Below are 16033 nucleotides of genomic sequence, written 5' to 3' on the forward strand. Positions count from 1 at the left end.
AAAATCGATATTTTTGTGTGTGTGGGGCGGTGGTTGTGGTTGAGGTTGTCTGAAAGAGGTCAGGTCAAAAAAAATATTTACAAGGTTTGGGGAAGAAGAAGAAAAAATTCTAATTTCTTTTTTTACCCGGTTTTTACAAAGTAAATATAAATCAATCAATCAATCAATTAACAATTAACATATATTACATGTTATATATATATATATACTTATAAGTAAACAACTTATATAACCAAAAAAACATAAGCAATAACTCTCTAACAAAGTAATACTTTTCCCTTTAAATGGCTTTTAATTCTTTTAATTTTTCAATCAATTGATCAACATTATCAACTTTAACACCTGCTTGTCTAATTGGTGGTTCTTCAATTTTCAAAATTTCCAATTTATTTTCAATTTTATCAATACCTAAATCTTGAGGTTTCAATTTTGTTAATGGTTTCTTTTTAGCTTTCATAATATTTTGTAATGATGCATATCTTGGTTCATTTAATCTTAAATCAGTAGTTATAATCATTGGTAATTTACTTTTCAAAATATCTTCACCACCATCAATTTCTCTCGTAACTAAAACTTGATTATTTTCATTATCATTATCAATTTCAATTTCAATTTTCGATGCATTGGTAGCTTGAGGCCAATTTAATAATCCTGCTAATATTTGTCCAGTTTGATTAAAATCATCATCAATTGATTGTTTCCCTAATATGACTAAATTAGAATTATCTTTTTCAACAATTTTTTTAATCAATTTAGCAACTTGTAATGGTTCAACATCATTATTAACTGAATCATTTGATGTTTCAATTAATGTTGAATTATCAGCTCCTTTAGCTAATGCAGTACGTAAAATGTCTTGTGATTTTAATGGACCAATTGATACCGCATGAATGTTTTCTACTAAATCTTTATTATTTTCTCGAAGTCTTAATGATTCTTCTAAAGCAATATCACAAAATGGATTAATACTGAATTTAACTCCCTTAGTTTCTATTCCAGTACCGGTTTTATTAATTCTTGGTTTAATGGCAAAATCAATAACTCTTTTCACAGGAACTAAAATCCTTAATTTAGAAGACATCTTAATGTGGTTGGGTTGGGTTGGGTTGGGTTGGGTTGGGTTGGATTATGTTGACCAAGAAGTCAAAGAAGGTTTGAAATTTTTTTTTTTTCTCGTTTTTTGGTTTGTTGAAAAAAAAAAAAAAATTTGAGATCTTCAATGAATGAAATCCTCCTCACTCCTAAAATCGGCAATTGATTATTTTGTTAGTAGTAGATATTCCAATTAGTACGACGATATTATTATTATTATTATATATTCCTATTCCTATTCTTATTCTTATTCCTATTCTTGTTATTATTATTTACAATAAACCAAAAACAATTTTTTTTTTTTTTTTTTTTCATCTTAAACCTATATAAAATTATTAGAACTAAGTACATCTCAGTACTCACTCAATATTTAATGGTGATCTAGTTCTAGCTTTCATTCTCTCAATTCTAGCTTTTAATTGCAATGTGACTTCAGCAGCACGTTTCCAATCAGCACCATTATCAATATCCATTGATTCTCGACGACTAGATGATGTTAATGAACTAGTACTACCATAATTTACACTAGAACGGAAACTATTAGTGGGTCTTGAAATACCCATACCAGTTCCAGTTCCAGTTCCAGTTCCAGTACCAACACCAGTGCCAATACCAGCACCAGAAGCAGTGGCAGTAGTGGAGGTAGTAGTATTAGTGCTATGGATTGTATTGTTGTGAAAATTAGGACTAGCACCACCACCACCACCAAAATGATTATTTTCTTCACCACCAATTGATAATCGTTTAACTCCAGTACTAATATCACTTGGTGCAAATTTGTTAGGACTAGGTTTATAAAAACTATTTCTGGAATTACTACTACTAATGTTACTTCTTTCAAAGGCAAGATTCAGTTGTTGTAATCGATTAATTTCTCTTTCTTGTTCCAAATCTTTAATTCTATAATTTGCCTTTTCAAGTTCTGATTTTAAATTATTTATATGGGTATCCTTATGATTAGTAGTAATGGTGGCATTTCTTTTTTCATTAGATAATTCACGTTTGACTGATTCAATTTCTTCTCGATAATTATTATTAGATTCTTCTAGTAATTTAATAGTTTTCAAATGCAGTTCTTGTTGGTTTTTATAATTTTGAACTTCTTCTTGTAATTTAATTATTTGTTGTTTTAAAAGATTAACTTCTTCATTTGTGACAGATGATATCATCAGCTGAGCGCCACCACTACCACCACCTGTTGATGTAGATGGTACTTGTTGTTGTTGTTGTTGTTGTGAGAACGAAGATCCATCTCCAGAAGAATCTTGTGTGACATTTGTGGGTGGTCGTAAGCTGGGGATATTTGGTTTAGCTAATGATCTAGCAGTCATTCCTCTTCCATTTTTCACTTCATCACGTTTAGCTGGAGAACTGGCAGTACGTTTAGCAGGAATAATTGAAGATGCACCACTACTAGTTTTCCTATCTTGTGATGATTTAGATGGTGGCTTCATTGTTGAAGAAGAAAAAGAACCACCAGCAGTGCTAACATTTCTTGATCCACTAGCAACAGAAGACAGTTTGCTTGCATTTGCCATAGTTGTTTTCACTTGAGCAGTTTCCTCATAATAATCATTAATTTTATTTTTCCTATTTTCATCAACTTTTTCAAGAAATGGTTTCAATTCTCTAGGACCAGTTATTTTCATTAAAGTACCAATCATCTCAGTGGCAGCTTGACGAATTGGTTCTTGAGATTCTGATAATAATTTTATACCAACCTCCATAATTGCATCTATTTCAGAAGTTTTCGGTGGTATCTTAGTTGTTGATAAACATCTTTTAACAAAATTAGCGGACGCAATTTTATTTTGTGGAGTCTTCAATTTCATCCCATTAATCGCTTCATCAAGTACCCCATTACCAAACCCTGACAAATTAAAAAGTGCATCCAATACATTATCGAGGGCAGTGGCCACTGAAGGTTTCTTTTCCTTAAGTCTTTCCACAACTGGAGTCAAAACTACTGATTGATATTTTGAAAATTCATTGCCTAAACCTTTAATCACAAATTCAATACAATTAGCTGCTAATTGAACAACCTGAATATTGGCATCTTTCATACATTTTGCCCAAATTCTTAATACGGGTAAATAATCATCAGTAGTAATTAATTTAGGGGATTTTTCCAAAATGGGGATAATTTCTTCTAAAACTTCTTTTCTATCTTTCCATTTGGATGATGAAATTCTGGAGTCAAAATCACTAGGGAATTTATTTAAAACTTCAACTGGGTCAACAAATTCTAATGGATCATATTCATTATCATCAGTAACACCATTGACATCTGACATTTCCACATCATCGACATCATCACCATTTCCACCACCATTCCCGGCTGTTGTTGCTGCTGCCGCTGCTGCTGCCGCCGCCGCTTCTTGTTCTCTTCTTTCAATTTCTTCTCTTTGCTTTTTGGTATATCTTTTTTGTTGTGGTGATGTTCCCTTTTCCTTTTCAAATGCTGCAGTTAAATCTTTTTGTTGTACCGGTTTTAAATCTGAAAATAACGCGTTAATTAATGCATCACCCATCCATCGATATAGTTCAATAGTAAGTTTAGTAGTTTCATTTCTAACATTTTTATCAGCATGAGCAAATAATTTACTTAAACAAGGGACAATTGGTTTAGGAGATATTATTTTACAACCAAAATTTTCAATTATTGACGCCAAACAACTAACACACCCCGTGACTAATTTAGGTAATCGATTAGTTAAATAAGGTAAAATATCTTCCACAATAGAATTAGGGTCATTAGAAATTTCAATCATTAATAAAATCGATTCAACACTCCATTCTTTAGTGTTTTTCCTTGATGATAATAATCCTTTTTCACAAATTGATCCAATAATACCTAAATTTTTCAATTTTGATACATTGGCGGCATTACCACCAAAAATTAAAAATTTATTAAAAGTATTATAACCAGTTTCTTGAGCAACAACATTAGAATCAAGTATCATTTTTTTTAAATTATCCAAAGACAAACTAGTGAAAATTGGATCCAGTTCATTACGTGAATTTTCTATATTGGTTGCTAATTCTTCATAAGCTTGTAATCTAACTTTCCAAACTTTATGAACGAATCTTTCTTCTAATGATAAATTAGAATAATCTTCTTCTTCTGTAGACATGATGAACAGAGTAGTAGAAGTAGTTGTTGATCTTGAAAGAGAGAAGTGGAGTAGTAGTAGTAGTAGTAATACTTGTTGTTGTTGTAAATGATTTTTTTTTTTTTAATTTTAGACGCCAAAAATCTTTTTTTTTTTTGTTTTGATTTTTGATTTGTTTTGATTTGGTTCCCTCATTCTCTCGTCTTGGTCTTGGTCTTGGTCTTGTGGTTTTCGAATATTATTCCTTTAACTACTTTAAACCCACATACTTTCTTATATTGTTTATTATAATCATCAATGTTGTTATCCCCCACTTTCCTTATCTTAATTGATGTTCCTATTGTTTGTAAGAAGAAATTAAGCAGTGTTCTATTCTAGAAATAGAACCAAACTTGCTTTCACTATTGTTCATTTTTCCTCTATACACTTTTGATCTAAAGGTATATATCCAATCAATTACAAATAAATAAACATATATTACAAGTTTTAAAATTGTCTATATAACTAAATTTCAAAAAACAAAAACAAAAACAAGATTACGAATATTACAAGTTGATCGCACTACTAAGAGTAGCTTTAGTCTGATGTAGTAAAATTTCAAATTGCATTTAATCTTGATCCCATAGTTTCATATCTCTTTTTATGTTCATCAAGATATTTCAATTTGTATATTATCAGAGCAATACAAGCTACTCTTCTTGCTCGTTCAACTCTTCGGGATCTTTCCAATTTATTGATATACTCAAGTAATTGGAATTTATCCCATTCTATTGAAGGTTTATTAATTTCATTACCTTCAATTAATTCTTCCAATTCTTCTTCTTCTTGTTGTTGTTGCCGTGATTCATCACTAGTTACCTTTTCATTATATTGAATCATTTCTGTACGAATTTGTTCACGAACATACTCTGATGAATCTAATAAATTACTCACATCAAACGGTTTAATTCCTGATAATCCCCAATAATGAATGATATTGGCTTTAGTGAAATATTGGGGTCTTAATTGACAATATTTATTGACAAATAATATTTGTTGTCTCAACATTGTCGTGGTATTGTTGATTGTATTGTTATAGTTAATTTTATTCTTATGTAAAAAGTTATTTAAATTGGTTGATTGTAAATGATCAACTGTATTTGATGAACTTAATGAGGAATAAAATGGTATTGAATAATGAAAAGGTGATGGTGATAATGATAATGGTTCAAGATTAAATGCCGGGATTATATGATTAGAATATTGTGGTAAAGATACGATGATAATTTTATTGTCATAACAAATTTGTTCCACATCATATCTTATATTTTCAAACCATTCAGGTTCATGTATCAAAAGTATACATTCTTCTTCATTATTATTATTATTATTATCGTCGTCATCATTATCATCATGAGGATTGATTTGATTCCTTTCTTGTTGATAAGGAATGAAAACATCAATCAACCATTGAAGAAAAAACTGTCCATTTGAAAGACCATTTACTGATGAAGCATATAGCCAATTGGGTAAATCATCACGATTCCAATAATTATTATCTGCAACCGATGAACCATTTCTGTTGAAAATGAATGCTGGAGTCATTACTTCACCATCTGAACTTGTACATTCAATAGAAGTACAAAGTATATTTATCCCTTGACAATTTGGAATATTGGCTTTATTTTTATAACCAAAAATTGACATATTGGCAATTGAAGATCCCGTAATATAAATAGTTTCATCATATTGGAAAACCCTTGATGGTTTGATTTGATATTGTTTTGATTTATCATTAAAATATTGAACGAAATTTTCAATCAGAGTGAATGTTGGACCAAAATTTCTTTGTAATGCATTATTATTATTCCTATTAATTGAAGGGATTAAATCAGATTTTCTATTAAGGAAACTAACAACCCATTGAAAATCTACTGAATTAGTTGATCTTCCTTGTGCTTGTGCTTGTTCTTGTCCCTGTACTTGTGCCTGTCCTTGTGCTTGTGCTGGCACTTGTGCTTGTGATAATGATAAGAATAATTCAGCATATTCTCTAATATTACTCATACTTCGTGGATAACCGGACTGAAATGAATCTATTATCCAATTACTTAATTCATCTTCTAAATAAGGCGAAAGTAATCGTTCACCTTCAGGAATCAATCTTCTTGTTAAGTCAGGTCCCAATCTAACACTTAAATCCCAATTGTCGACTTTATATTGAAAAGATGCTTCATAAATTGATGTCAAATCCCTAGAATTTAAAGCTTGCTCAGCTCTTTCAAGACGAGTTTCATAATCATCTTCTTGAATTTGATCAGCTTCTGGTTGTAGTGGAAATGGTGGGGTGGGTAGTGGCAGCAATCGCGGTGCTGGTGGTGGTGATGGTACCGGTGATGGTGCCGGTGATGGTGCCGGTTGAGGTAGTTGTTGTTGAGGTAGTTGTTCTTGTGGTAGTTGTTGTTGAGGTAGTTGTTGTTGTGGTACCGGTTGTTGGAATTGTAGCGGCTGTGGTACCGGTTGTTGGAATTGTACCGGTGGTGGCTGGAATTGCTGTGGTGGTACCGGTTGTTGGAATTGCTGTGGTGGTACCGGTTGTTGGAATTGCTGTGGTGGTACCGGTTGTTGGAATTGCTGTGGTGGTGGCTGGAATTGCTGTGGTAGTGGTTGCTGATTTAGTGGTTGTTGGAATTGTACTGGTAGTATTACTGGTATTGCTGGTATTGCTGGCATTGCTGGCATTGGAGGTGGTTGAAAATATTCTCTTGGATCTTGATTTATAGACATATTTGATTATAGAAGTACAATTAAAGAAAGAAAAAAAAAAAGATATGAATATAAAATTTTGAAATTTGGTGGTTTCATTACTGTATTTAAAGGCGGGCTAGAAATGTAGAGAAAGGGAAAGAAAAGGGTCAGGTTATGCACCCGAGAGCCATAAAGTTCAGGGTTATTCATAGTTTACAAATACATAAAATATTGTTGTTTCGTAACAATTGTTATATTTTGTTGTATTTTACACGACTGTTTATTATTTATTATTTATTATTTATAATTATGTCTCCCTTAAAAAATACTTCTGTATAGTTTTAACATATGTTTATTTATAAACAATCAACTATTTAATATACTAACCTACATTGTTTAATTTGAATACATATAGATATAGATATATATATATATACAATTTATATTGAATTAACATTACCATTTAGTTTGTGTTAAAAATAGATTGCAATATTTCAAACTAAATCCCCTTTGGATTTTTCACGAGAAACGTTAACGCCTGAGGAAAAGAGTTGACGAAACAACATCAACGCATGCATATATCATTTCCGATGTTTACACTGTTCGATTTCTACTTGATGCAAGACTTGAAGAAGTAGGTTTTGTGTAGGTTGGTTAGTAGACCACTGCCAAGACAGTTGTCGTCACCTGATTGTGCTAAGTAGTGTAGGTATGTGAGCAAGCAGGCATATACGCCTAACGGTGTTACTTACTTCCTACGGAGTAAGGGTGGTGGGTATCGTCTTTGACCTTGTGAACGAGAAAATATATGTAGTAGATTTTCTCGTCTGTTCATTCTGGTTGAGGCGGGGGTTAACACCGCACTTTCATACCATTTTTTGATTATACGCAATTAAAAATATTTTTATTTCTTTTTCTTTCATTGATTGAATTGAATATGTAATTCTTTTTATATTTTTATTAATTACTTTTAAATAATGATGATTATGAAGTACACATATATATAAAGTACTAATTTTACAACTTTATATTCTTTTCCAATATTGTTGAATTTAATTGCTCTCCTCCCCCCCTCCCTCCCCCCGCCTTGCTTGCTAACTACTTTTCCTCTTTTATTTCATTTTATTTTGTTTTTGTTTTTTTATTTTAAATAATAAATAGTAAACAATAAGCGGCAGTAGTGGTGGTGGTGATGGTGGTTTTTTTTTTTTTAGAATTTCTTACCATATTTAGCATATATTTCATCTAATGGTTTTAATTCAAACCCCCAATTTTCTTCACCTTCTCTATTAATATAATATTTTTTCAAATCCACTTGATGATAAGGATGATAAGTAGTATTAAACCAAGGAATAACAAATAATAAAGCATGACTATATTGAGAATTTCTATTAGAAATATCTTTATTTCTATCATCTAATTTACTTAAATGTTCATTATAAGGTAAAACTCCTTGACTTAATTTTTGTTTAATTTCAAATCGATCTAATTTAACTTCTCTAGAATTTTCTCTCCAACCAAGGAATCTTTGACTTGATTTAACATAATTTAAACAAAATCCTCCGAAAAATCCAAGTAATGTAGATACTCTTAATGTAACTGGATTAACTACACTTGGTTTTAATCCTTTACCTTGACTAGGAACAATTTTTTCCCATAATTTCATCCCAAGTGGGAATGATGCCGTAATGACAGCCCAATTTACATAATCGGAAAATCGGAAATATGAAACAACTCTAGTGAAATATGGATCTCCATCAATTAATTCATAATCACTATTTAATGGTGGAGCTCTCACTGGTTGATTAGTAGCTGTATATGACATGATCTAAGTAAATAACTTGGGTTCTACCTTCGTCTTCTTCTTCTTCTTCTTCTTGGTGCAATTGTTTTGTTCAAAAGTCCAGTAATTTTTTTTTGCTCAACATTTGATTGGTACAAGTAAGGTAGTGTAATGAGTTCCAAAAAAAATAAAAAAAGACTACCTACTCTTTTTCCATATGGTAGCACTATAGAAAATTAATTAATTAATGGCAGGGTGTAGGCAGGGTGTAAGGTAGTACGTACATACATACTATATCAATCCTATCCAGTGAGCACTACTCTTCCGTAATCGGACTATCGCCACGTTACTGAGACTCGGGTATAGATACCCTCCTTGACGCCCTTGTCGTCGTCGACTACTTCTATAGGCTTTCTATATACTACACTAGAGCAAATACACGCTTTTCAGCGTTACGTAACCATCACACAGGGTGTAAGGTAAGGTAACAAAGAAAGCAACTACAATCCTATACAGGACTCTCTTAATCCTTCCTTCAATGTCTGACTACTGAGTATTATCACACCACCACCAGGGTCGGGTATAGATTACTTTCCTGGATGCTCTCCTGAACGCTGTTGTCGTCGTCGTCTATTCTAAAGTAATTTTAAAATACTCGGCTAGAAAATACAAGCTATTAACCTAGTTTAAGCATTACGCAGGATCGTATCTGCAACAGCACCAAACCCATGCTGATTTCTCTTTACTCATTTCCTCCTCTTCCTGCTGCTCTCTGATTACCAAGTATAGTCATAATAGCACTAGATTTACTTATTTTGGTGTCCTTGTCGTCTACTACTACTACTACTACTATTATATACATGTATACACATAATAGGTAGAAAAACTATGAGCTATTTACATAGTTTCAAGATTGCAAATTAAGGGTTGAGTTAATGTAGACAAGAATTGGAAAATTATTAGTTTGTAAGAATGAGGGTACGGGCAGTATTAATTAATAGTCATATTATAATTATTATATTACTATTTGTGGGAGTAGAGGGGAAGAGGGGGTGGGTGGAGAGGTGGTTTTTCTTATCTCTATTACAACAGTATCTAATATCTACAATTTCAATGATTAGATTTTAAAATTCGATCAGAATATTGAGCAAAATTTTCCATTTCATTAACCATTTCATCTAAATTTGGTTGAATGAAAACTGCCAAAGTATTTCTAGCAATAGATTTACCTTTATTATTGTTACCACTTTTAACAAAATGAGGTACAGCTTTAAATTTATTTTTTGATACTTGTTGTAAAGTTGAACCTGATTGGAAAGCTAAACAATCATGAGGAATATTAATTTTAATAATTTTATCATTTTGACGATTTTTAATATATAATCCTGAATCAGGATCTAGATCAGGAGAAGAATTGTCAAGAACAACAGCAGCAGCAGCAGCAGCATGGTGTGGGTTTAATCCTTTTGATTCATCAATATATAAAGCTGATGTTAATCCTGTCAAACAAGAATGATCTAAATGTTCACCACACCAATTATCATCAGACAAGGCTTCAGCCTCGAGATCTGTGAGGTTGTTGTTATCCTCCTCCTCCTCCTTCTCCTCCTCCTTGTTGTTGTAGTTGTAGTTGTAGTTGTAGTTGGGGAAATAATGTAATAATCTTGCTTTTGTACAAGTTGAATTCTGAACAATTTTTGTTAAATAATCATTTGAAGGATAATCATTTGGATAATGTGATTTAATATATTTATCACAATTAATAGCCACTGATTCTGATATTGAAATTATTAAATTACATAAATTTTTCAAATTTTGTTTAAATCCTATTAAACCAGAATTTTCATCTTCTGGCGGCCAAATATTCTTCATTGTATAAGTTAAATGATTTGGAAATTTATCAACTAATTCTTGTGGAGGTGACTCAAGTTTATCATCTTTATAAAAACTACAATTAATATAAAATGATCCTTTTTTATCATCAGGTATTGAGTAGTTATTATTATTATTATTATTATTAGTTTGTCGTAATTTCTCTTTACCACATGACCAACCCGTTAACCAATAATTTTTTTCACATTCTAATGATTTCAATTGATCAGTTGGTAAATTAGCTAATTTAGATGCACTAATTAAAACTTTTTTTCTTAATTCAACGAATTGAATTGGTAAATCTTTAATAATTATTATACCTAATGAATTAGGTCCAAAAGCTTTTTCTAAAATTTCATCTTTTAATCCAGGGTATCCTTCATCTGTTTTCAAATCATTTAATGAAACTATTATTGGTGAATCACAAGACATTAAGTAAGTAAGTGGACGTGGACGTGGACGTGGACGTGGACAAATTTGATATGTAGTGATGGAAATGTTATGAAATAGATTTTTACCTTGAATGGAAGATGTGAGTAAAAAAAAATAGAAGTGGGGGCGGGGGGCGGGGGCGGGACAGAACCGATTTTTTTTTACTACCATTGTTATGTAATAAGTACACTGCCAATTGGTTAATTGTCGGCTAATTGTGGGAGAGAGGGGGGGGAGGGAAGAGAATACGCAGTTAAGGACTAAGAATATTTAAACAATGGCAAAATAAGAAAAACTAACAACCAAAAACCATAAAGCGTCAGTCGTCAATCAATTAATCAACAATTATACATCACAGTATCACATTTCTTACAATATTATCTTTAATTTATCATCATAATCATCATCATTTAATCAATAAAGTCAGTTCTTCCAAACAATTATACAATTCTAGCCTAGCCAAACCTAAACCTAAACCTCTTTTTCTTATTTTCAAGTAAAGTTTGAATTTTTTCAGGAATATGCCAATCCGTTTAGTCGATTATAATGAAGATAACGATAGTGATGACTATGATACAACAACAAGTAGAAGAACTACTGATTTTGAACTACTATCCAACAATAATATTAATATTACCACTGATAAACCATTTATGGTAAGATTAATCAATAGTATAAGATGTTTTAATATTCCTTTAATAAATTTCATAATATTATTGATTTTAATAATTTTTTTAATTAAATTAACTACTAAATATACTAATCTTTATATGAAAAATTCATTAATTACAATAATTGTTACTAATTTGGTATTATATGGGATTTCGGAAACTTTAGCTCAACTGATATTAATTTATCGTCATGATCAACCAATGATTAGTTTTAAATTGCGAGAAGAAATTAGATTAGAAGATGAAGACGAAGACGAAGACGAAGACGAAGAAAGAGAAGAAATAGGGGATCCTACTATTGAGTTGACGTATTTTCAATTTAATAGATTAGCAGGATTTATGTGTTGGGGTTTCATAATGGGATTTTTCCAATGTTTATGGTATAAATTTTTACAAATTTATTCAATTCCACAAGATCCTAAATTTATAGAAGTTTTACGTAAAGTTATGACTGATCAATTTTTATTTTCACCAATTTCATTGTTTTGTTTTTTCACATTTGGTACAATTATTTTGGAAGATAAAACTTGGAATGATACAGTTAATAAATTGAAACGAATTTATTTAAAAACTTTAATAATTAATTATACGGTTTGGTTCCCCATTCAATTTTTCAATTTTTTAATAATTCCAAGAGATTATCAAGTACCTTTTAGTTCATCAATTAGTGTATTATGGAATTGTTATTTATCAATGAGAAATTCCACCAGTTAAAAAAAAAAAAGAAACAAACAAACAAATTTCAACAACAAAAACTAAACAAACACTAAAACTAAACCGAAACTATATAGTATATATATATATATATATATAATTCATATAATTCAAATAGTTCAAATATACATTCCTGAATTTGAAGGACGATTAACATTTCTAATTGCATTAGATATATTATTTAAAAATTTATCACCATAATTATCACCATCATGATTTTTCAAATTTAAAAATTGAATTAATATATAACAAATATTAATAATTGTTTCATTATCAAAAATTTCATAACCTGGTGAACCTTCACAATTCAAAAATAATATAATGATATTAATATTATTAAATAAATCTAATTGAGATGTAATTGATGCCGTAATTCCACTAAAACTATGAGGTGGAGCCAAATCAGGAATTTGATCTAAAATGGAAAAACCATGGGTGTTTGTTGGATTGATTTTATTGATGATTAATTTATTGATGGTTTCACTATTATTATTTAGTTGACAAGGAGTTAAAACAATCCAATTTAAATTATTAATCCATTCATTTAATGTGATGGAAATTTTTCTTGATAATAAATTATAAAGTTTTGTATTCATAAATCTTGGGAAAGTTATAATTGCCACCCCATTGGAATTGGAATTGGAATCCTCGTCGATATCGACATCCCCATCCTCATCCTCATTGTTGCTATACATAATAGGAATGGTTAATTCAGGATAAAATCTATTATTTAAATTTTCTCGTTTATTAACCGTCCGATACAATTGATCACCATAATTATAATCCATATCAGTATTATGATTATTATCATTTGTATTGCCATTCCCATGTACAATTTCAGCTTGAATTTCTCGTTCTTTTCTAATTCTTCTATTAGTAGTAATATTATTTGAAGAATCATGAAGATATAAATCAGGAAATTCAATACTAATTGATCCAATTGATTTAACAAGTCCTAATTTAATTAATTCAGTTTGTATTATTGAAAGATTTGGTGGAAGTATAATTATTGATTTAATCTTATTGGCAGTACCACTAGCATTAGCATTAGTACTAGTAACCATATTATTATCATTCAATTCAATGGTTATAGTTGGTTGATAATCTTGATTTCCCACCATTCGCAATTGTTTATAATATTCATCTTCATCAGATTCATCTTCATCAGTCAATATATGACGAGAAATTCTTGGATCAGTAATTGGCATCTTCTAAAAAAAAAATGAATAAAAATTGAATGAATGTTAGTTTTTATAATAATAATTTGTGTGCAAAAAAAAAAATGAAAGAAAGAAAGAGGATGATAGTAGTTATTAATGATACTTACTATTGTTGTGTAATTGTTATAATTGATAATTAGTAAAAGATAATAATAAAAAGGAAAAGAAGAAGAAGAAGAAGAAAAGGAAGAAAGGGAAAGGGTCTTGTGTTTTGGGAGTTTGCCCCCCCCCCTTGAATTTTGAGTTCGGTATTTATAGAATTTTTTTTTTTTCATTCATTCGGCACTTTGCTTTTCCCTCGCGCTCTGCTCTGCTCTGTTCTGCTCTGCTTTCTGTTCTGCTCTATAAATTTTTAATTTTCATCTTTCCACCCACAACAACAATAACAACAATAACAAAGAGAAAATAGAATTGTGTGTTGGATCTGGTGATAGTTTTTAAATTACTTTTAAATTTAGTTTATTGATCACTTTTATGAGAGAATTAGTAGCTAAAGTAGAAGAAGTAGGAAATAGAAATTAGGGATTAGGGATTAGGGATTAGGGATTAATTAATTTCCGAAAGTATTAATTAATTAATTAATTATTATCTGTTGTTGTTGGTGTTGTGTATTCAACTTAAATTTAGGGATTAGCTAAATATGCATAGAACATATATAATTCATTTATTAGCGAATCGAATCGAATCGAATGGAATCGAATAATAATATTAATATTAATAATAATAATAATAATAATTTTTTAGTTAGTCAGTTAATGCATGTATTCATACACCTAAAAAGTTTTGTCATATTTGGCATTGATTTGAATTCACCATTCCCCCCCTCCCCTGAAATGAATTGAAATTGACATTGAGGCGTATAATAATTTCCTCCGCCTCGACCTTCCCAACAACAACAACAAATCAGTCAATCAATTAATTAATATATCCGATTTAATCCCCCCCCCTTGGAAATTTTAAGGGTACTATAAGAAATGTGTAACTTCATGATTAAGTCCTATAAAGACAGGGGAGGGGGGAAGGGGTCAAATCAAAGTCATGTGACATGGCCCCAATTCGCATCAAGTATTTATATAGGTTTATTTTTATTGTTTAATTCAATTAAGAAAAATCAACATGTTTAATTGAATAGGGGGGTTAATAAGTCAGTGAATTTTGGAATTTTGGAATTAGGGTGAATTAGGGTGAATACATTGTTGTAGTACATACTTACTTTGCAGCTTAATTGATTGTTGATTGATTTAAATCATACGATTCAATTCAATTCGATTCTTTTTTTTTTGTCTCGTTCAATTGGTTTCACCCTTTGTTGCGTAAACGAAGGAAAATATTTTTCTTCTTCTTCTTCTTCTTTTATTTCTTCTTCTTACCGCAACTTTAATCATTCTACAAGAGGGGATATACATATAACAAACTTCTTATAGTATTCAATACTTACTTCCTTACTCCTATCCTCGTATCCACTTACCAATTAATCACCTAAATTGAAAAAAAATGCTGCTGCTGTTGTTGTTATTATCACGTACAATCAAACACAATTCCATACCAATTAAAAAACCTTTATTTACATTTACACCAACATCCACATCCACATCCAGATCTATTTCTATTTCTACTTCTTCTACTTGTAATATCATCCGTTATTATCATTCTCAAGATCATATAAATATTAATACTATTGATAATAATAATAAAATTGATGATCAAATATTAACTACAGCAATTAAATATATTCCTGAATATGGGTTTCAATCTCAATGTATTACTAAAGCCATTAAAGAATTGAAATATCCTGATTCAATGAATTCTCTTTTCACATTTAAAAAAAGTGAATCTAATCAATCATTGGAATTGCAATTAATGATTCATTGGTTAAAATTACAACGGTATAATTTAGAAAAATATATTGAAAAAAATCCAACCCCAGGTAGTAGTAGTAGTAGTAGTACCCTGTATGAGGATAGATTAATTGAATTAATTAATGTTCGATTATCTTATAATAAACCGATTTTAAATCAATTAAAAACTACGGGAATCAGTCAATTAATCTTACCTTATAATTTAACTCAAGGATTAAATGAATTATATTTATTAAGTGATGATTTAGCTTTTTATCTGGGAGATGAATCTAATGATTTTAGTTGGTATAGTAAACGATTAAGTATTGCTTCAATTTATGTTAGCTCAGAATTATTTATGTTGAATGATAATACAAAAGATTTTGAATTGACTCAACGGTTTATAAAACAAAGAGTTTATGATTTGAAAAAATTAAGTGATGGTTATAATAATATTGAACAATGGTTGGGATTTAATGGTATTAGTTTTATTAATTTAATTAAATCTCAATTAACCAGAGGTTAAACTTAGAAGTTATTAAATAGAAGTTGTTGTACACAATAAACAAGC

General features: G+C 30.2%; 8 protein-coding genes across 8 annotated transcripts, besides 1 other annotated feature; 2 read left to right on the forward strand and 6 right to left on the reverse strand. All coding sequences in view use genetic code 12, as the record gives it.

Annotated features, from left to right (window-relative positions):
- Positions 1-280: 280 nt before the first annotated feature.
- Positions 281-1081, reverse strand: CAALFM_CR09510CA (uncharacterized protein; the record flags this gene model as incomplete). Its single annotated transcript, XM_706219.1, has 1 exon — positions 281-1081. The coding sequence occupies one exon, from the start codon at positions 1079-1081 to the stop codon at positions 281-283; it is 801 nt and encodes a 266-aa protein (XP_711311.1).
- A 370-nt stretch (positions 1082-1451) lies between these two features.
- Positions 1452-4226, reverse strand: CAALFM_CR09520CA (uncharacterized protein; the record flags this gene model as incomplete). The annotated part of the gene is made up of 1 exon (XM_706217.2): positions 1452-4226. One exon carries the CDS (start codon positions 4224-4226, stop codon positions 1452-1454), a length of 2775 nt encoding a protein of 924 aa, XP_711309.2.
- Positions 4227-4802: 576 nt separating this feature from the next.
- CAALFM_CR09530CA (uncharacterized protein) lies at positions 4803-6971 on the reverse strand (the record flags this gene model as incomplete). The annotated part of the gene is made up of 1 exon (XM_706215.1): positions 4803-6971. One exon carries the CDS (start codon positions 6969-6971, stop codon positions 4803-4805), a length of 2169 nt encoding a protein of 722 aa, XP_711307.1.
- A 561-nt stretch (positions 6972-7532) lies between these two features.
- Positions 7533-7817: a long terminal repeat ((tara-Ra) Long terminal repeat (LTR); about 285 bp long, 9 copies per genome).
- A 325-nt stretch (positions 7818-8142) lies between these two features.
- On the reverse strand, positions 8143-8757 carry NUO1 (Nuo1p; the record flags this gene model as incomplete). The annotated part of the gene is made up of 1 exon (XM_706214.1): positions 8143-8757. The coding sequence occupies one exon, from the start codon at positions 8755-8757 to the stop codon at positions 8143-8145; it is 615 nt and encodes a 204-aa protein (XP_711306.1).
- A 1068-nt stretch (positions 8758-9825) lies between these two features.
- On the reverse strand, positions 9826-11190 carry CAALFM_CR09560CA (uncharacterized protein; the record flags this gene model as incomplete). The annotated part of the gene is made up of 1 exon (XM_706213.1): positions 9826-11190. The coding sequence occupies one exon, from the start codon at positions 11188-11190 to the stop codon at positions 9826-9828; it is 1365 nt and encodes a 454-aa protein (XP_711305.1).
- A 350-nt stretch (positions 11191-11540) lies between these two features.
- On the forward strand, positions 11541-12404 carry CAALFM_CR09570WA (uncharacterized protein; the record flags this gene model as incomplete). Its single annotated transcript, XM_706212.1, has 1 exon — positions 11541-12404. One exon carries the CDS (start codon positions 11541-11543, stop codon positions 12402-12404), a length of 864 nt encoding a protein of 287 aa, XP_711304.1.
- Positions 12405-12523: 119 nt separating this feature from the next.
- On the reverse strand, positions 12524-13899 carry CAALFM_CR09580CA (uncharacterized protein; the record flags this gene model as incomplete). Its single annotated transcript, XM_019475573.1, has 2 exons — positions 12524-13612; positions 13732-13899. 2 exons carry the CDS (start codon positions 13897-13899, stop codon positions 12524-12526), a joined length of 1257 nt encoding a protein of 418 aa, XP_019331118.1.
- A 1219-nt stretch (positions 13900-15118) lies between these two features.
- CAALFM_CR09590WA (ubiquinone biosynthesis protein) lies at positions 15119-15988 on the forward strand (the record flags this gene model as incomplete). Its single annotated transcript, XM_706209.1, has 1 exon — positions 15119-15988. The coding sequence occupies one exon, from the start codon at positions 15119-15121 to the stop codon at positions 15986-15988; it is 870 nt and encodes a 289-aa protein (XP_711301.1).
- Between the last annotated feature and the right edge of the window lie 45 nt (positions 15989-16033).

The sequence above is a fragment of the Candida albicans genome, chromosome R (assembly GCF_000182965.3).
Source record: "Candida albicans SC5314 chromosome R, complete sequence".
In the NCBI taxonomy this organism is placed as follows: Eukaryota; Fungi; Ascomycota; class Pichiomycetes; order Serinales; family Debaryomycetaceae; genus Candida; species Candida albicans.